This window comes from Aegilops tauschii, chromosome 7, assembly GCF_002575655.3.
Source record: "Aegilops tauschii subsp. strangulata cultivar AL8/78 chromosome 7, Aet v6.0, whole genome shotgun sequence".
In the NCBI taxonomy this organism is placed as follows: domain Eukaryota; kingdom Viridiplantae; phylum Streptophyta; class Magnoliopsida; order Poales; family Poaceae; genus Aegilops; species Aegilops tauschii.
In genome coordinates this window covers 254,838,288-254,858,924 of record NC_053041.3, presented here as the reverse complement: position 1 = coordinate 254,858,924, position 20,637 = coordinate 254,838,288, and the positions used below count along the sequence as shown (strand labels likewise).

At 44.0% G+C, this 20,637-nt stretch overlaps 1 protein-coding gene across 1 annotated transcript; it reads left to right on the top strand.

Annotated features, from left to right (window-relative positions):
* The first annotated feature begins 13,357 nt into the window (after positions 1-13,357).
* On the top strand, positions 13,358-17,447 carry LOC109764272 (pentatricopeptide repeat-containing protein At4g33990). The gene is made up of 2 exons (XM_020323117.4): positions 13,358-16,199; positions 16,708-17,447. The coding sequence occupies exon 1, from the start codon at positions 13,460-13,462 to the stop codon at positions 15,269-15,271; it is 1,812 nt and encodes a 603-aa protein (XP_020178706.1). The 5' UTR covers positions 13,358-13,459; the 3' UTR covers positions 15,272-16,199; positions 16,708-17,447.
* The last annotated feature ends 3,190 nt before the right edge of the window (positions 17,448-20,637 follow it).

The window sequence follows — 20,637 nt, the reverse complement described above, 5'->3', positions numbered from 1 at the left end:
TACGAATAAAGCTATAGCCTACTTTCAAGTTTAAACTAGGTACAACTTTAAATAGCAGCAATTAAATTAGGGCGAAATTATGGTGTGCGGGTCATTACGGCACACACGGTTAATAAAGCACAGCATGTGCGATATACATCATAATTCAACACGGTTCACGAGGAGGAAACGTGTGTAACAATGCACACAGTTGTCGTTTGCAAAGCGTGTGCGATGTCAGACACTATCACATACGATGCACGAAAACTAAATGTGTGTGATTGTCTACCTATCGTACACGGTTTATAATCATGAACTGTTTCTGATGTGCCAGGCATCGTAAACGTAGAGCCAGTTTGGTACGTGCCTGGAATCTGCCTGGTTTTAGGTAAAACCACAAAACTCTGACTGTGATGGCAATGCGAGCACAAACGAGTAGCAACGATGAAGCGTTTGGGATATTCGAGATATCGGAAACGATTATATAGGGACAACTGTATGCATCAAGGCTCCCTATCCCCGACGGTTTCTGGGTCGTGTGGGAATGGGCCCCCTATCGCCCACACTCACTTGGCGATGCTTCCAAATGTCGGCGCGGAAAGGGGTTAAAAACCATTTGTATAGCACCGGCGCGTACCAGTGATAGGTTCTCGATGCTTAAGATCGACTATGATGCTTAGCCATAACCTATAAAAATTGCCAGAGAAATCTCTTTGTGCTCCGAGCAAATACTTGCCAGCAAGGGACTGTGATCTTTTCGCTATGAGAGATTTGACTCGGACCGAGGAGTTAGCATTACTTGTTCCTCAAGTAATGTTACCGTTGCTCCAAAATCCGACCGTTGTGAACGTGTCGGTTGGCCATTGGCTGAACCTCGTGTCCAAAATGCTCATTTCCCGTCTGGGAAGGCTGCGGCTATAAATAGCCACCCCGCTCCAACTTTGTCCGTTAGCTGCTCCGCTTGAGATTTCTGAGAAGATTGATTTGAGCAACCCCTCTCCGAGTGATTTGAGTTTAAGACCCACCGAGAAAAAACAAGAGCCCAAACTTAGATAGTGGTTTAGCATCACAGTAGTTCTAAGTGAGAGTTCTTGTACCTTTTACTCTTGAGAGCTGCGAACTCTCTAGATGGATAGGTTTGGCTTTGAGTGTTGAAGAGTTGTTGTCTTCACCGAGCCTGGTCTTCAGCAACCAAGAGTGATTGTGGTTTGCGAAGGTTGACCGAAAGTTTGGAGATCACCAACAAGGATCTACCATGAGTGAAATCAACCTGAGTCTGATCAGCTCTGCGTTGAAGGAGAATAGGGTGAAGAGAGTTTATCTTCTGTGTTAAGTCACAACCCCTCCAACCAGATGTAGCATTTTGGCAGAAGGGTGAACTGGTCTACCAAATCTCTCTGTCGCCATCGAGCACCACTGGTCATTTCTACTCTACTGCATTTCCTTCAGCAGTTACTATTCGTGCTCTGTGCCGATAGATTACTTGATCAATTTGTTCTGTTGCCTCCATCATGTTTTTCATATTCTTTTGTGAAATCAATCTTTAGCATTTTATTCAGTACCGATCATGTTGTCTCTCATTCTGCTACATCTATTTGCATGCTGGGTTACTCTCATCGTAGTTAAACCTGTGATTTATCATGTTCGTACTATTGTCAATGCTTTTATTGATGAATATGCTTCTGACGAAGAAGATTGATTCTGTCCATTTCCTTCAATACTCTATTCAGCTGCTGTGATTGGGTTTTGATTCAAAGCTTTCAAAAGAAATTTTGAATCTCCCATTCATCCCCACTCTGGTCGATATACTCTCGATCCTAACAATTGGTATCAGAGCTAGTACTCCCTGTCTCTGTTTATTAAAGGTCTAATGTCCTTGGAGTTTTTGAGTATGTCATATGCAGGTAGATCCTCGCACTCTGAAAGATTTCCTATCTTTGATGGAAATGACTATCTGTACTAGAAGGAATAGATGAGAATTATAATTCAAGCTATCGACTATGATGTATGGCAGATTGTAGAAGATGGTTACACCATTCAACACCCTGATGCTCCATCTTCTGACAACAAGGCTATGATGCGTCTGGATGCACAAGCAAGAGATATCATCTGTGCAAGTATCTCAAAGAACGTGTTCATTCAGTTCCGAAACCTTGACACAACAAAGCTACTCTGTGATGCTATTAAAAATGTTCAGGAAGAATTTATCTCCAGAACAGATTCTCACACTCAAATGGTTCACGCCATGTTCACTGGGTTCAGAAGTCTTCTAAAGGAAAATGTGATGGAACTCACGGATAGGCTGACAGACATTGTTGAAAGACTTCGCCAATGAGGAGTAACCGATGTCGCCGATAAAGATGTGGTAAACAAGCTATTGAGTGCACTTGATGAATCCTTCAAACCTATTATAGCCGAAATCAAACAAAGACCAGACTATGAAGAGACTCACTATGTTGAGATCATGACACTACTATCAACTTATGAAGAAAAGATGGAATTGGAAAATGCAGATCAAGAATCTTCTTCAGAAGGTGAAGGAGAAATCCTCTCTCACTATGGCAACTCTCAGGAAGAAGAAGCTGTTGAGAATCAACACACTATCACAAGAGAATTGGAAATGCTCACACAATGGCTGAGTGAACTCAGAAGACTTGTACCTTGTGAATGATGATGAAGATGAAGTGCCTGAATCCTCAAGACAGTTACCTCCAAAAGAAATGAAGTGTTTCAAATGCAAACAATTCGGTCATGTCATAGCAGATTGTCCTTGCTGGGATGAAGCACCTAGTAATCATTGGAAACATCTCCACTCCAATGGTATAGCTCGAATGGATCATCACACTAAGCTCTCAAAGAAAAAGGAACCCACTTCATCTTCTTCGACGAGACCAGTCACTAACATAAATGCCAGAGCAATCATTGATTCCAACATGAAGAAAATCTCTCAGCTGAATAGAGCATGTACCAACCTGACTCCTGACTCTGAAGAAGAGACAACAAATACTGATTCAAATGATGAAGAATTCTACAAAAGGATTGGAAGAAGCAATGCATAAGTCGCCATTGAATCATCGAAGGATCTCAGTGAATCAGATGCTGATGATAATGCGCCAAGTGGTGATGATTCAAGTGATGATGAACCAATTGCCTTCTGCCTTATGGCAAAATCATCAAAAGATCAGGTATCTGCAAAACACCAAAAGTCCATGAACGAATATTCACCTGAATATATCTCATATGCCAAGTTGGCTTGAGAGAAATATCAGGAAAACCGAAGGATTAGTGGTCCAAGAGATGGAGAAGAATCAAAAGTTGACCGAAGAGCAAGATGCTTTTTCCTCAACTATTGATGATCTTTCCAATCGATATGATTCACTTATAGTTGACTACGAGAATATATCAAATGAGAACTCGTGTCACTGAAAGAATCTCATAACGAGCTGGTATTAGAAAAAGCTTCTCTCTTTACCGAGCAATCCGTTCGATTACCTGATGACTTTGTTCCTCCTTGCTTGAAATGCCTAGAATGTAGCAATGCAGATTCTCATGCTGAAACTTCTAATGCTATCATAGAGAACATTGCTACGCCTGAAATTGGTACTACTAACCCCTCTTTCGAGGATTTTGCTGCTATTACTGGAGAAAATTGCAGGTTAACGGGCTTACTTCAGACTGGTATGCTGAGGAGCCTGAAAGGGCATCAAACCCTATGTGATGTGCTCAAGAAGTCCATACTAAACAAAAATCCTCAGAAGGAAGGACTAGGTTTCGAAAAGAAACTCAATGTGGATGGATCCTATTGGACTCCTGTCGTGGTATTCTCACGGGGGGGTGTGAGGCGACAGATGCCACAAGGGCTTTGTGTGAGGGTAAGACTGCTGCTGATAGGACCGGGAGCGGGTATGCGAGTAGCACGCGCTAGTTTACCCAGGTTCGGGGCTCTCCAGAGAGATAATACCCCTACTCCTGCATGTCTGAGTATATATCTGGGGTGTACATTGGGCAATACAAAGTGCTCCTGGAGCTGTATCTGGGATCAGTGCCACGGGCCTCTGACTCTGTATATGTGTATGGCCGGAGTGAGCATGCATGTTCTTATGGCCAGGCATGGCCGTGGGAGTGCCCAGGGAGCCATTCTCGCCGCCCCATGGATGGATGGTTGCTAGCTATATATAGCTGGCTAGCCTGTGTGAGGCCTTGTGGCCATCGCCCGATGGCTTGCTCCCCTGGGCACTTTATATACTAGTGCCCAGGGGACAAGTTACACTATTGATGGTACTGCACACTGTTGATGGTGATGGATGAATAGTGTACGCCTATGCAGCAATAGTGGCCAGGCATGGCCGCGGTGTGGCTGTCTTGTCGATGTCTTTTCGGTGTCTTGTCGGTGTCGAGTTGGGCTGCAGTCGGCAGCCGGCTGGTTGGCGCAGTCGGCAGCCGGCAGCCGGCCAGGCAGAGCAGTCGGACGGGGAGCCGGCAGGAGCGGCCGGGCAGTCGGACTGGGGGGCTTTGCTAGCCCTGATGTCTGGAAATATTGTCTTGCCGTCTTCGGGGTATCCGTGGCCAATTACTCCGACAACTCCCGAGAAATATCCTCGAACAACTTGGGTTCATGCAAAGAGTAAAACCCTCGAACCTGAAACTCTTACTGGTTATCTTTCACCCATTCCTGTTGATACTGACGAGTCAAATGACTCAAATTACAAACTCTTCAAACAACAGAATGGTAAGCTTTTCGCTCGATATGCTAGAACTAACTACAGTTCAGGTGCACCCAAGAAGCAAATCTGGGTGAAGAAGTGCATTGTTGAAAACTTGCCAGTTAGTGCTAACCTAACTGTGCAGGATAAGTCTTGACGAGGAAAGGTTGTCATTCCAAATCTACTCGAGTATCATTCTCGAATGATTATCACCTTGAACCGCGTCAGAAGGAGCTCATGCGTACATCTTCAAATCATTACACGCATGTATCAAGGAATAACTTCAATGCCTATTCATATGATTATCATCATGATGCCCAGGTGACTCGCAGGACTCACGGAAGAAACATCCCTAGTCAGACATCGCAAATGAGATCCTCACCTCCCACGCGAGTGTGGATTGTGAAGTACTAATCAATTCTTGCAGGGAATTCTCTCAGGGATATCTCAAGCTTATCATAAGCCCTGAGATTTGTTATTGTTGGTGCTTACTCTTTCTGAGTTTTGATTTCAAGTGTTTGTGTTTTCCCTTCGTTTGGCTTTATATTTCGCTTCAGTTCTTTTTCTGGTTGTTATTCGTTTTTCCGTATCATAAACATGCAACTTGATCCGAAGATGTTGTCACTCCGATGTCCTTGGTCGCGAATGAAATCAACTTAGAAATTCCATCTGTTTTAGCACTTGCGCTTCATCAAACCTTTTGGCATCCAGTTAAGTTACCGAGATTTTCGCAGGAAACGGGTAACATGTGCCCACGATCTCACGATCGTGATCATGTCCTTTGAATGTGGAACGTCCCGAGTTTTTTGGTCATAGATTTCGGAGTGGGCGGTTTCTCCCTCTGGCTATATAAACCCCCTCTCTAGGTTTCTTCTTCCTTAGTTCTTTCTCTGTTCAGCCTCAAACCTCTCCTCTCGCTCTCGTCCGAGCCCGAGCTTGAAGCAGCGTCGACGACAGGCCTCGCCGTGTAGCTCCGGTGAAGCTCCGTCACCGTTGGTCACGCCAGTGTGGTAACTCTTCTCTCCCGTGTTGTCGTAGTCGATCTATATTGCCAAGTTAGGGCATACAGATCTAGGACTAGCCCTATCCATCTTCTGTTCTAGGGCAGTTCATCCCGATGCCATTTATCATGTTTATTTTTCTTGCAGTAGATCCTTATGATTAACTAAGACATGACTTGTACGGTTTGTAGTTGTTCCTCGTATCAGTCTTCTGGATCTAGGGTTCATTAGCTATACTTCGAAAGGTTAGAGGAGTTATTATTCTGTCCTAGGGCATATGGCAACTCTCTCGATGATATCTTGCTAAGCGTGTGCCACGAATCTCTTGCCTCCTCCTAAAAATATTATGTTTTGTGCTCAAAATGCTTTTGTGCATGTTTGTGACCTTCTCCTGTTTTCTTTCGAATTTGTGTTTTTCTCTCAGGAGTGGTCATGGCAAATAGTTCGGATGAGAACTCTGGGTCTGAGGAGGAAATTCCACAGCAGCCGCGTGCAGCTGATAAAGCCAAGGTGGTTGAAAGAAAATGTGCAAAGCCGCCAAAAGCACCGAAGAAAAAGGTTGAATCAAAATCTGCTAAAGAAGATGATGATGTTCCCTCGGCTCAGAGTCAGCTAGAGGATGAGCTCGTCACAGACTCCAAAACCATGTTCTCTGATGGAAATCCCAAGAAGGGTTGCCGCAGAAGAGAAAGGAATATTGCGGCTGAGATGTCTGATCAGGAAACATATAAGACTCCACCTGGAATAGAAACAGCTCAGGAAAGGAACAACCGGCTGCAAAAGATTCGCCGTCATTGGGCGAAGAAGTGGTTCAACTATGAGAACGTCCAAGGAAATACCAGATTTTGTTTGCATTCACTCCTCCACGGAATGACTGCATAGCAGAGGGGTGTCTTGGGCAGGATGATGAAAAAGTAAGGCCAGCACCGCCTCCGAATGCTCACGCTAATTCCTTGAAAACCGTTGCTAATTTTCCCGAGGAGGTTGCAAAGAGGGAAAAGGCCAAGGCCAAGCGTGAGGCCAGAGCCGCAAAGAAAAATCAAGTGGAACAGTGAAATGTTGAGTTGACTCAACAAGATGTGCTAGAAAAGAAGGAAAGGGCGTCTGCCCGAAAAGAATAGAAGAAGAGGAAGTCTGTTTCTCCTCGAGCCTCGAAGAAGAAGTCTATTGCTAGTAAATCTAGAAAGGTTCCATTTGCATCGTCCAATGGTTCTTCTGATGATAATGCTGGTGAAGAAATTCCCATGTATGATCAAAGAGCTCTGCTTGATAAGCCATACCAAACTCCCTCTCCAGCAAAGAAATCGCCACTAGTGAGATCTTCACCAAGGCTTGCTCCCACTACTTTAGATAAACCTTCGGGTTTTGCTGCCCCAATTGTGAAGAGAAAGCTGTTGACTGATGAAAAAGTTGTTGCTCCCGCCAAGAAGGTGAAGAAAATTGTTCCTGCTTCCACAGAGGAATATGACTTTGATCTTATATTTGACATCATTGAAGGTGCTTCCTATGATGGAAATCCAGCTGAGTTGAGCAGTTTGGGTCTGCCTGAAGATGTTACCAAGATTGTAGCAAAGCACTTCTCTGACTTGAGAGAAATCACCAAAGAACTCAATCAAGCTGTCGCTGACAAGAAACTCCTTGAGAAAATGAGGAGGGAAGCCAAATCTGAGTCTGAAAAAAAGACGTGAACAAGGGAATCCTTGAGATCATCAAAGCCCTCATGGTCATGAGAAACAACAAGATTGATTGGAATTCTAAGCTGAAGATGGATTTTTCTCAGCTTTGTAATCGTAGGAATGATGAGATTAGGCGTCAAGCGGATCTTGCTCGACACAGAGAAAAAGAAGAAAAATGCCAGAGAGCTCAGGCAAGAGCCAGCAAGCCAAAAGAGATCAAGGACCATCGTGTCCAATCTATATCAACTGATGCACCTATTGACACAAGTGTCCCACTGCAATAGATTCCACCATCCCCTCGTTCCGAGGAAGATACCGAGCATCAAGCTGATCCTGCGGTAGTTATCATTCCTACCTCAGTCGAACAAGAAGCTGATGTGGTGGATATGTATCTAGTAAAATCATAAGAAGAGAATGTCGTGCCCGAGAAAAATGCTCCTGGAGAAAAAGTGGATGAAAAGATTGAGATGGAAAAGGCAGTATCATCACCTTTGAAAGAAATTCAAGCTGAACCCTCCAGATCCACCAAGGAGGGTGAGAAGGTTGAGGGGGAGCAACTTGCTTCCCAAGGAAATATCCCTCCTGTCTCCTCATCTGGTGCCCCTACCTAGATGGAGGTTGACCCTGCTCCTAGTTCTTTGGCTTCACAACCAAAACAGGAAGAGAAGAAAGTTGAAGAGCCCATGGCTCCTGAAGATAAAGACCAAACTCTTGTCCCACCGGTGTTGCCACAACAGACTGAAGGAGAACAAGTTGTGACTTGAGAGTCAGAAGTAGTTGTCTTGCAACACATTATTGAGAACTCACCGAAAGAAAAGGCCCTAGCGCCTGAGAATGAGAAAGCTGTCGGAGGAGTTCCGATGAAGGAAAATGAAGGTCAAACCAGTGCTCCCATGCCATCTTCTTCAGAAAAAGCTGTAAGGCCACTAGCTCCATTGAAGCCCATTGATGAGAATGCGCCAGCCTCTGAAGATGTTCATCCAATGGAAATTAGTGAGGAAGAACTTCGGAAAAATGCTCAGGAATCATTTCCGTTGTTCACAGCTGAGTATGGCCCCAATGGCCCCGCATTCAATGAACAGCTTCACTCTTCGAAGCTTGCATTCTTTGGGGTCAGCCCATACGAAGGAGAAAGGACGTCATTATCACCGAGGTTTTGGACTGAAGAACAAGCAGTCTATTACGCTCGGATCTTGTTTGGCAAGCACAGAATTTTTAATCATAAGATGTTAAACTTCACCAAGCTCGAAGAAATGCCTTGCTTCCGTAATGCAATTGATCATATTGAACATGCTCTTCTAAAGGGGCTCATGCGTTTTAATCATGGCTGGAACAAGGAAGTTATTCTTCAGTTCTATGCCATGCTATACATCTTAGGAGAAATTGGAAATACCTCAACTTGGATGCTTGAATGGATGACTGGCAGAGAGAGATTCAAATGCTCAGCAGATCATTTCCTGGCTCTGCTAAATTTGCCTCGATGTGAATGAGAATGATAGAGAGCACATAATGCATTTCTGGGAAGTGTCTGAAGCACAATTCCACATCCTGATGGATCCCACCACTGTGGGGGACGAATGCATTGATGTTGATCCGAAGAAGTTGGCTTATGACAACAAAGTACTATTCCACATTTTGTGCAATACTGTCACGCCAACAAACAGGCCAAACTCCATCAAAGGCATCATAGGAAATGCTCTTGTGGCAATATCTCAGGGAATCAAGTTTGACATTCCTGATTTTTTCATTCGAAACCTGGCATGTGCTGCACATAGCCCTCAGTCATTGAAGCCCTATGCTCCATGGATAATGTTCACAATCGATCAGCTCACAAAAGAGAAATTCTTCTAGGCATACGAGCCAAAAATATTCATGCCACCTGTTCGTGACACTCTGTGCATTGTGAAGGATACTCATAAAGGGAAGGAACCAGTTGATGCTGCTGTAAATGCTTCTGCATCTGAAAATGCTCCGAAAGTTAAGGAAGCCAGGATTGAAATCCCTCGCGAAGAAAATCCATCACTCTATGAGATTTGTATTCGCACGCAGCAGACTCTGGATAGACACATCAAGATGGATAGAGAGGAAAAGGTGTAACTAATGGTTGAGCTGAATCTGATTCACAATCACACTCGTCAAATTCTTCTGCATGAGAAGGATGCAAGGAAGCGATCATGGACCTTGCCGCGGAAGCATTACTCTCGCAAGGATCTAGCTAAGAAGGACCTCTTCAAGGAATATGACTGCCTGGACTTGTTAGCTGTTTCGCCCATCCGAAGACAAACTCCAGTACTGCCACAGCGTTCTGACTCAACGGATCTGCTCTTTGTCAATTATGATGATGAAATTGCAGATACAGCCGGTACTCGCATCTTCAAGCCAGATGTTCATCACTCCACGTCTTCCAAGGCCAAGGCTGCTACTCCTACTTCTGCCTCGACCATTGCGCATTCTTCTGACTCTGATTCTTCGAGTGGTTTTAATTCGGATTCAGAAGATTCTCCCACGGAGTAATTCCTCGTATGTCTTATCTTTCCTTTTTGACACTTGTTGACAAAAAGGGGGAGAACTACATTGAGTGATAGTTTATCGGGGTTTGCAGGGTGTGTTTTCTTTCGCTATTTGGTTTTCCCTCGAACAATTTGCTTCATGAACTTATCGCACCGCCTGTGGTGCTGAAACACTTGAACATCATGTAATGTTAATAACCCCCGCCTGCAATATCATTTGCTTTGCACTATTTGCCTGAAGGTATCATTGAACGATTTTCCTGTGGTTGATTATCATCGACAATCATCTTATCTTACAGGGAAACATATCTTCTTATTGGAGAAGAGCAGAAAATCATCATGTGATGATATTAATTCGGAGAAGTACCTCGAGTGCTATTTTTTTCTAACCTTGCAGGGTGAAAAAGAAAACTTCCTTCATAGCATATCCACTCCAAGCAACATATTCTTACGTTAATCCTGTTGATCATATCGAATATCTAACATGCGGGAAAACTACATCTCGTGTGGATTCAAACTGTGTTCTGAGAAAACCTTCATGATTTACCCTTGTCACATCTCACTCATCGATTATCTTACATCTAACTTTGTTCGAAGATTTTGTGACAGGAATCAACTCAGACACCGTTGAGTGCATTATAAGAACTCACAGTCAAGATATGATCAATGACACTCATACGAAGAGTAATATCACTTCCCCACATGATCCTTCATGATCCGAAGCATATCTTAAGGGGGAGAATATTTTATCTTCGTAATTATCTCTCGTCCTTTATTATTCTTCACATTACATTCCATTCATTATCTATCATTCAATGTGATCTGTTTTGTCAACAATCGTCCAAAAAGGGGGAGATTGTTGGTGCAATATCTGCCTACCTTGTGTTTTGGAGATTGTTGACAGAAACAGGTATGGACTGATTTGTTTGCTAGTGCATACAGAGAGAAAAATTCCATACACAACCGAAGAAAATGTTGTCTCCGGTGCTGAGTTCGAGGAACTTCACCGAAGCACATCTGCGTTGCAGAGAAGAACGAGCTATATCTGTTGAAGAGATAGAGTCGAGAAGATTGATGTGAAGAAAACGACTCCTCAAAAGTTTACTGCTGAAGCATAGCTTTTGTTTTGGTACCGTCGTCCGAAGAAATTGACTGCAGCGATGAAAGTCGAAGACAAAATGAAGACGTAGTATTCATTTCGTCGTTCTTCTTTCATTCTTTCGAGTCATAGGACCTCCGTACTATTAAGAGGGGTATAGGTTCTCGATGCTTAAGATCGACTGTGATGCTTAGCCATAACCTATGAAAGATGCGAGATAAATTTCTTTGTGCTCCAAGCAAATACTTGCCAGCAAGAGACTGTGATCTTCACTGCGAGATTTGACTCGGACCGAGGAGTTAGCATTACTTGTTCCGCAAGTAATGTTACCGTTGCTCCAAAATCTGACCGTTGTGAATGTGTCGGTTGGCCATTGGCTGAACCTCGTGTCCAAAATGGTCATTTCCCATTTGGGAAGGCTGTGGCTATAAATAGCCACCCCGCTCCAACTTTGTCCGTTGGCTGCTCCACTCTAGATTTATGAGAAGATTGATTTGAGCAACCCCTCTTTGAGTGATTTGTGTTTAAGATCCACCAAGAGAAAAACCAAGAGCCCAAACTTAAACAGTGGTTTAGCATCACAGTAGTTCTGACTGAGAGTTCTTGTACCTATTACTCTTGAGAGCTGCGCACTCTCTAGACGGATAGGTTTGGCTTTGAGTGTTGAAGAGTTGTTGTCTTCACCGAGCCTGATCTTCAACAACCAAGAGTGATTGTGGTTTGCGAAGGTTGACCGAAGGTTTGGAAATCGCCGACAAGGATCTACCACGAGTGAAATCAACCTGAGTCTGATCAACTCTGTGTTGAAGGAGAATAGGGTGAAGAGAGTTTATCTTCTGTGTTAAGTCACAGCCCCTCCAACCAGACGTAGCCCTTCGGCAGAAGGGCGAACTGGTCTACCAAATCTCTCTGTCGCCATCGAGCACCACTGGTCATTTCTACTCTACTGCATTTCCTTCAGCAGTTGTTATTTGTGCTCTGTGCCGATAGATTACTTGATCAATTTGTTCTGTTGCCTCCATCTTGTATTTCATATTCTTTTGTGAAATCAATCTTTAGCATTTTATTCAGTACCGATCATGTTGTGTCTCATTCTGCTACATCTGTTTGCATGCTGGGTTACTCTCATCGTAGTTAAACCTGTGAAATATCATGTTCGTACTATTGTCAATGCTTTTATTGATGAATATGCTTCTGACGAAGAAGATTGATTCTGTCCATTTCCTTCAATACTCTATTCCGCTGCTGTGATTGGGTTTTGATTCAAAGCTTTCAAAAGAATTTTTGAATCTCCCATTCATCCATCTCTGGTCGATATACTCTCAGTCCTAACAAATTCGTAAAGGGGAGAGGAACATCAACCTACTCACCTAGGGTTTAGTTCATTCGATCTCGTATTAGATCAACTATGTAACCAGCATATACACATCAATACAATCAAGCAGGACATAGGGTTTTACCTCTTTGAGAGGGCCCGAACCTGGGTAAACACTGTCTCTGTGTTCCCTGTTCCCCATTGATCCAAGATCCACGGCTCGGGACCCCCTACCCGAGATCCGCCGGTTTTGACACCGACAACATGCCTAGCATTGCCATGCCTAAGAAATGCATATTTTTATCCAACTTTGAGTCTGGCTTGGAATTGTTGACGTTTTTAGAGGAGTACGATGTTGTAACTACCGTAGGATCAGAATTGTTTATGTATTGGACTGAAAAATTGTTTTGTAGATATCTACGAGAAGGTACACTCGCGTATGTGGTGCTTCGAGTTCGTCTGCCGCACAACCACAACAAATTTTCACTCAGGGGATCGTCTTCACCAACCATAAAGCGAAGAAGAAATTTCAAATGCTCAGTACAAGCAAGATTAAAGCATCCAAGTGGGCTTGCGAGTCAACACTCGCTAAGCTAGGTAAATTTCAATTTGTTTTGTGAAAACGCCGAGTTGCATCATTTTATTTATCAGGGATGGCATACATATGAACGCATGACACTTGACTTTCTTAGTGCTCTCTCGCATAATGTTGGTTTAATGCCAAACACATATAGAAGGAGCGGATCAGTTTCCGTCTCTTGAACCAAGACTTCAATATCACTCTCGATGAGTGTTGTAACCACTTGGCTTCCCCAACAATGATAATGATCTTTGATATGTTTATGATTTCATTGATCCGCATCTAAGGCAATCCGTCAACCAAATGAGTGGTCATGACTAAAAAGAAAGGTAGAGATAGCCGAGGAATGTAAGGTTTGGTTTGGGTTTCACCTGATTGCATTCTGGGACCCAGTTTTTTTGGGCGATTCTCATGATCACGGAAGAATCAGAAAAAAACTGGGCCTGGATGTTATTGCACACGATATTTCGATATTTGCCTCTTAATAAATTAAATAAAGCGGCATGATTACCCAAAAAGGGTATTGGTTACGCAATCAAACACACACTTACAAATCCTGAACGCCAAATGCTCGACAGAAATCCTGAGAGAAGCCAATGCCGCCGCCCTGCCCGAGCGCCCGCGTCGAGGAGGAGAACCTCCTCGTGCGCCTGGCGGCTCGGTGCGCGTCAGGGCGCCAGCTCGATCAACTCCACGCCCGCGCCGTGCTCCTCGGCCACTCCCGAAACAGCTTCGTCGCCGCCAAGCTCGTCCGCGCCTTCGCCGACCTCGGCCACCTCGGCCGCGCGCGCGCGGTGGCCACGGCGCTCGGCCCCGCCGCCAACGCCTTCGTGTGGACAGCGCTGGTGCGAGCGCACTCCCAGTCGGACGCCGCCGCGCGCGATGCCGTGGCGCTCTACGCCCAGATGCATCACGGTTGCCCGGGGATCAAGCCGCTCACCTTCACCGTTTCCTCCGTGCTGAAGGCGGCGGCTCGCCGCAAGATGCTGCAGGAAGGCGAGCAAGTTCACGTGCACGTGTTCAAGAATGGATTCCAAACCGACGAACGCATTGCGACGACGTTGGTTGATTTCTATGCGAAGTGCAGCAGGCTGGATGACGCCCGCAGGGTGTTCGACAGATTGTCCGTTAAGGATGCTCAGCTGTATAACACTATGATTGCTGCACATATGGAGGGAGGTGAGGTGGAGCGTGCAGAGGAGCTCTTCCAGACGATGCCGGAGAGGAACGCATACACACTTGTGGAGATGGTTTGTGGGTACTCCGCACGTGGTGATATGGACTCTGCAAAGCGTCTCTTTGAAATAGCAGTGGCAAAGGGAGCAGAAAACACGGTTGTGTGTACAGCCATGATATCTGGCTATGCGAAAACTGGCAATGCCGATGATGCTAGGGCCGTCTTTGATGGAATGAGAGTGCGGGATGCTGCAACCTGGAATGTGATGATTGGCATGTATTCAGGTGCTGGTCGGGCTGCAGAGGCTGTGGATCTCTTCAAGATTATGCTGGAGACTAGAGCAAGGCCAAAGGTGGAGCCAAACCACACTACAATCTCTATTGTTGCAGCTGCATGCGCGCAGTGTGGGTTACCGTCTCAGGCTAGTTGGATACAGGATTATGTGGATCGTCATACGATGTTGTTGAACAACCATACTGTAGCTGCCCTCATTGATATGCACTCAAAGTGTGGTAATATAGAAAGGGCACTTGACTTGTTCTGCAGCTGGAGGCAAAGAGATCTTATCTGTTACAGTTCTATGATCTCTGCATTGGGCATGCATGGTCGTGGAAAAGATGCAATTGCGGTTTTTAACGAGTTGTGTGACAATGGCTTTGACCCCGATGAAATCTGTTTTGTGTCAGTCCTCAATGCTTGCAGTCATACAGGTCTGATTGATGAGGGACGCGGATACTTCAAGACGATGAAGGATGACTACAACATTATTCCTACTGTAGAACATTATCTGTGCGTGGTGGACTTGCTTGGTCGTGCGGGATGCATTGATGAAGCTTACCAAATGATCACACATGAGATGCCAAAGGACATTGAACCACATGCTGGAATTTGGGGCGCTCTGTTAAGCGCCTGTAGGACTTACTCAAATGTGGAGATTGGGGAGGTGGCAGCAAGTCACCTATTCAAGTTGGAACCAAATAACGTGGGGAATTATGTCCTGCTTTCAAATATATACGCAAATGCAAAGAAGTGGGATGGAGTCCAAAAGGTTCGAGCCCTCCTGAGGAGACAAGGAATGAAGAAGCCGCCTGGGTGGAGCCAAGTTGATGCTGAAGGCAGTCTTAGAGAGTATATCACTGGTGAGCTTGACAGTGTGCTAGAGGCGGTCTTGGAGATACTGAATTGGGAGCTCAAGGATCATGGTTACACGCCAATCATAGAAGATGAATGAAGAATTGAAGATACCCGTTTCTCAAGAGTGTGTTGTTCAAGTTTGGTCGTTTCTTTCATCAAAGTCAGTAAATCTGCATATGGGGAAATTTTAAATTCTGGACTGAAGAGTGGAGCTCCGCACGTCATATTGGAGGCATCGCCATGTTGGTGCCGTAGCCCATGGTGTGTTAACAAAGAATAGACATGCTACCCAAATTCCATTTTTGGCGATCCAAGTATGGCTGCCAAATTTAAATTTTACAACTTTCATGAGCTGCCAACAATTCCAAGATCATAGCTAGCCTACAAGACTTGTCTGCAGTTTAGCCAGTCGCAAGGAATCACGCAGTCTTCAGATGTAGACTTAAGCACATTTGGTAGTCCAAAGCCCAAAACGTAACTGTGCATAGAATTGCTACACCGCAAGGGTTGAGGTTTCAAATTCGGAAGTAGAACTACAGAAGGTCTTATGAGCACATATTCTCATGGCATCATATCATATATTCTTAGAAGCCCTGTGGTGGTTATTGCTGGACATGTGTAGTGCAAGTGTAAAAAAGAATGTCAAATAAGAGCTAGTGCATGACCTTTTCTGTGCGATATGAGGCTTTCTTTGGTTGCTCTTGGCCCTTGCTCATTACCACAGTCAGCTGTGTGAGAGCTACCAGTGTGATGCTTTGGCAGAATCTCTGAAAGCAGTAACAGATTTGGAACTTTGATCTCTAGTGATCTTATCCAAATCTTCTGGTTTTACTTTCAAGGATACTAGCTAGTGGATTTACGTGTTTTCCTCTCTTTAATGCTACGAACAAACACATGGCAGTGTGTTTTGCATTCACCATATAAAATAACTCTGACTCGATTTGTGTGTACATTTTATTGCTGGATACGTGAAGTGTATACAAAGGAATATCAAACAAGATCTGATGCGTGACCTTTTCTGCGCGGTATGAGGCTTTCCTTCTCTGTTGTATGCACGCTTGCCTTTTGGTTCTTGCTCATTACCACGGTCAACTGTATGAGAGCTACCAGACTGAAGCTTTGGCAGAATCTGCGAAAGCATCAACAGATATGGAACTTTGATGTCTAATGCTCTTATCCAAATCTTCCCTACTTACTTTCAAAGATACTAGCTAGTGGATTTTTTGTGTTTTCCTCTCTTTAGTGCTATCAATGAACACATGGCAGTGTGTTTCGCTTTCGCTACATAAAATAAATCTGACTTGATTTGCCTATACATTTCTTTCTTATGCTAACACATTTACTCCCTCCGTCCGGAAATACTTGTCGGAGAAATGGATGTATCTAGACATATTTTAGTCCTAGATGCATCGACTTTTATCCATTTGTGCGACAAGTAATTCCGGACGGAGGGAGTATATAACAGTAATAATAATCATATATTTGCACTCGCCATATTATTTGTTGTAATTTAACAAAAACCATGTCTTGCAGGGTGCTGTAAAGATATGGTGAAGCATATATTCAGTATCACATTTCAGATCGCTGGCGCCGTGTAGCATCCCTTGGTGTTGCCCAAAAGTCCAAACTCCCAAAGTAAAAGACTCCAGGTTGTTGCAACTGGGAAAAGAATATGAGAAAGAATATAACTACCTCTGACAGTGATTGCAAGAGATGACCCAGCTGGTTTGGGGATACCTATTTTGCATCCTCTGTGGCCTACTTAAACCCAGGCATTTGCATGGTCTCCTCTCAACACAAGAAGCATGGCATGTAGAGGAAATGGAGGGGGCTCTTCAAGGACTTTCCTCTCCTTCTCCCTCAAAGGCCTCCGACGGAGGGCTTTGAGTGAGATGAAGAGGGCGCTCCTTGCTGTCGAAATCCACGCCGTTTGTCCAGTAGATTTCTAATGCCGCTGTATATCGCAAGGCCCTGCTTTGACCCTCTGTGGAGTACCGACTCTGCTGCAGTCGGTACTCTTGTACCTGCTAGCCATGCTGAAGACAGTGAATGAAGTATTTCAGAATTTCCTTTGAAATCTGAAACAGCAAGAGGTGATAAGCCTTCGGGACACCGAGAGTATGGACTCTACTGACAGTAAGTTGTTACCACCATCTTTGCTGGGTAGTAGAGTTGTGGGCTCGATTCTATGTAGCAGGGTATAAATGCATGCATTGTGTAAATTTGTTTGAATCAGACTCTGTGAAATCCATTATCCATGCGTTTATCTCCAAGTTGCAGGGGTGTATTAGGAGAGCGCATCTGCGTGGATGGTGTGTATGCACCTTTTTTGTACTCTGATTGGCAAAAAGATGGATAACTGCATTTTTTTACGACAGCGTAGATTTTAGCTTGCAAATAGGGATACAATAGAACATCCACATCTTTGGCTTTTGTCTTGCATATCTAGCTAATGCACGCCCAACCACATTTGCTTTAAAGGCAAAGTTTGAATAGCACCTTCACAAAATCTTGCATAAGCTGCACAAAGCATTGCTTGGATTGTTACTTTAGTACCGGAATGGTTGTATATGCTGTCGACTAGAGGTTAAACCTAGAGGTAGGCAATGGGCACGCGTACCCTTGGCGCTTGTGCTCTAGCGACTCAAGCGGCTAGGGTTGCTCGCCTCCTGCCGCCGCCGCATACTCCGTCTGCTGTGGCCTTAGGCCATGGAGGCGTGGTGGATCTCGGTCATTGCCGACGGGAGGGCTCCAATTCCGTCTCACCTTCTCTTTTTAGATCTCCTGCTCGGGAAGGTATGGTGGCGGTGGCTCCCTAAAGATGAAAAATTGTTCTCCCCGCCTAGCCCCTGCCCCTACGGTGCGTCTAGCCTCGTCGGAGGGCATGCGGAGATGTGTCTCCGGCGAATCTCATGGAATTCGATTGGTGTTTGTCTTTGGTGGATCCACTTGGATCCCGTCTTTGTTCGTCTGCATCTGTGTGTGTATGCAGGTTGGATCATTCCGATCTACACTTCTCTTCATCAGCGGCAGTTGTTGTTCTGGTGCGCTGGTTTATATGGCTTTAGCACGACGACTTCCCGAATGTCTACTACAACAAGGTTTGCCCGGCTCCAGTGAGGGAGGGGTGATGACGGCGGCGCGTCTTCGGCTCGCTTCAATGATTGTAGTCGTCATTAGATGGTCTACGGACCTGGATGTATTTTTTACTTCTAGTACCCTCTGTACTACCTTGAATAGATCGGAAATTTTCTCCAAAAAAGACCTAGAGGTAGGCGATGTACATACTGTTTGGTTATTCGCACCATTTTGGGGCTTCCTGGAACCTGGCCGGTTGAGCCCGTAGGGGCAGTTTGTTTGGTTGCTCGCGGGCATGGAGCTAATAGAGCCTGTTTGCACTGATTTATGCCTGCATCACTGGAAAACGTCGATTTGAGCATTCTTCTCAGGCCAGACCGAGGGTTGCTTTGAGGAGCATGCAGCCAGATTTCTCTCTGTGGCTCAGACAACCAAACGGTTAGACTTTCCCACCTCCCCCTAGCATGCATGGTTGTTATGCTAGCAACCAAACATGTCCAAGATGAATTTGTGCAGCAGTGTTACGGTGCAGAAAGGAATCCCTTTGCAATAACCCCCCCCCCCCCCTCCAATACCTAACCTTCGTAAAAAATTGCCCGCAAGTGTACCGTAACTCATGTGTGTGTACGTCTGCACGTATGTGTTGCACTCTCTTTGGTTTATGATGTTATGGGATCCTTGTGTTGCTTATTGGAGTACCCATGGTCATAAGTGAAACTAGAGATGATACCCGCACGTTGTTGTGGGGGAATTGCTGATATTATTTCACTGGAGCTTAGTGTTGGAGTATCACATCCTTGTGCTCTTTCATTTATGATGTTATGGGATCCTTGCATTGCTTGTTGGAGAACCCATGGTCATGAGTGAAACTAGAGATGATACCCGCGCGCTGCTATGGAAATTGATGATATTATTTCACTGAGACTTGACAGTATGAAACTTTAGTATTTGGATTAATCATATGAGAACTGAACTAAAGTGCATATAATTTATTATATTTGATTATTATATAGTTATGAAATATTTATTGAATTTAGTAGCATGCATGGTACATGTTAAGGAGTTTTTTTCATTCATACTGGCATTGTGAGTTGGCATAGTTGCATATTGAGATGACTAAATTTAGTGTGACATACATGATAACATGATGAGTTGACATAGTTGCATGTTAAGATAATTGGGTATAATGTTATGAGATCCTTGCATTGCTTGTTGGAGTACCCATGGTCATAAGTGAACTAGAGATGATACCCGCGTGTTGCTGTGGAAATTGATGATATGATTTCACTTGGCAGATTGAAACTTTAGTATTTGGATTAGCCATACGAGAATTGAAACAAAAGTGCATATAATTTATAATATTTGATTATTATATAGTTTTAAAATATTTATTGAATTTAGTAGCATGCATGGTACATGTTAAGATGCTTTTTTCTTCCATGCATACTGGCATTGTGAGTTGGCATAGTTGCATGTTGAGATAACTAAATTTAGTGTGGCATGCGTGATATGATGATAACACGATGAGTTGGCATAGTTGTATGTTAAGATAATTGAGTTAATGAGGATTAACTATTTAGAAATATAGGATAACACGAGTCAACCAAATTCATTAAAAGGTTTTTTTGACAGTTACCCCAAACCAACTCTAAAACCACTTTATGAGAAATAAAATAGCATCAATACTAGCGAAAACCCAATTCGGTGCCCAGTCTCATCTGCACCCGGTCAGAAAAAAATCAAAATAAATACTAAAAAAATTCAAAAATATCCAAAAAAAATTGTGTGATAGATAATTTTATGCGTGAGGTTCGCTCCAACTTTCAACTTATTTGGACATCTGAGCAACTCTCAGCAAAAAAAAACAAAAACAAATCGGATCAGAACAGTGTATGAACAGTGAACTTCTTCACAGACCTTGAATTTGTCTTTTTTGCTGAGAGTTGCTCAGATGTCCAAATGAGTTGAAACTTGGAACGCACATCACGCATAAACTTATCTACCACAAAAAAAAAATGGTATTTCTTGAACTTTTTAGTATTTGTTTTGATTTTTATCATCAGGGCAGGTGCAGATGAGCTCGGAAGCAGAAACGCCGCACTCCAATACTAGCATAAATGCAACTAAATTTAAAATATACAAACCTAAGTAAGACTACTTATTCACTTCTGGATTGCTTCTGCAAAAGTGTGCTTTAAAGACATATATAGCTACGCTTCGGTGCTCATGCTCCACTCAAATCCCAAGATATGTCGATGTGGCATGCACTTCTTCTCACCTCCTATCGAAGTTTAGAGCAACTTAAAGCAAAGCAAAAGGCAGACCCACTTTACAATACTTCTTGAAAATTCAATTTGACCATAAATTAAGCACATAATATATAAT

Excerpts from the sequence above, each read along its gene's own strand:
- LOC109764272 (XM_020323117.4), top strand. The coding sequence starts at position 13,460 with ATGCCGCCGCCCTGCCCGAGCGCCCGCGTCGAGGAGGAGAACCTCCTC.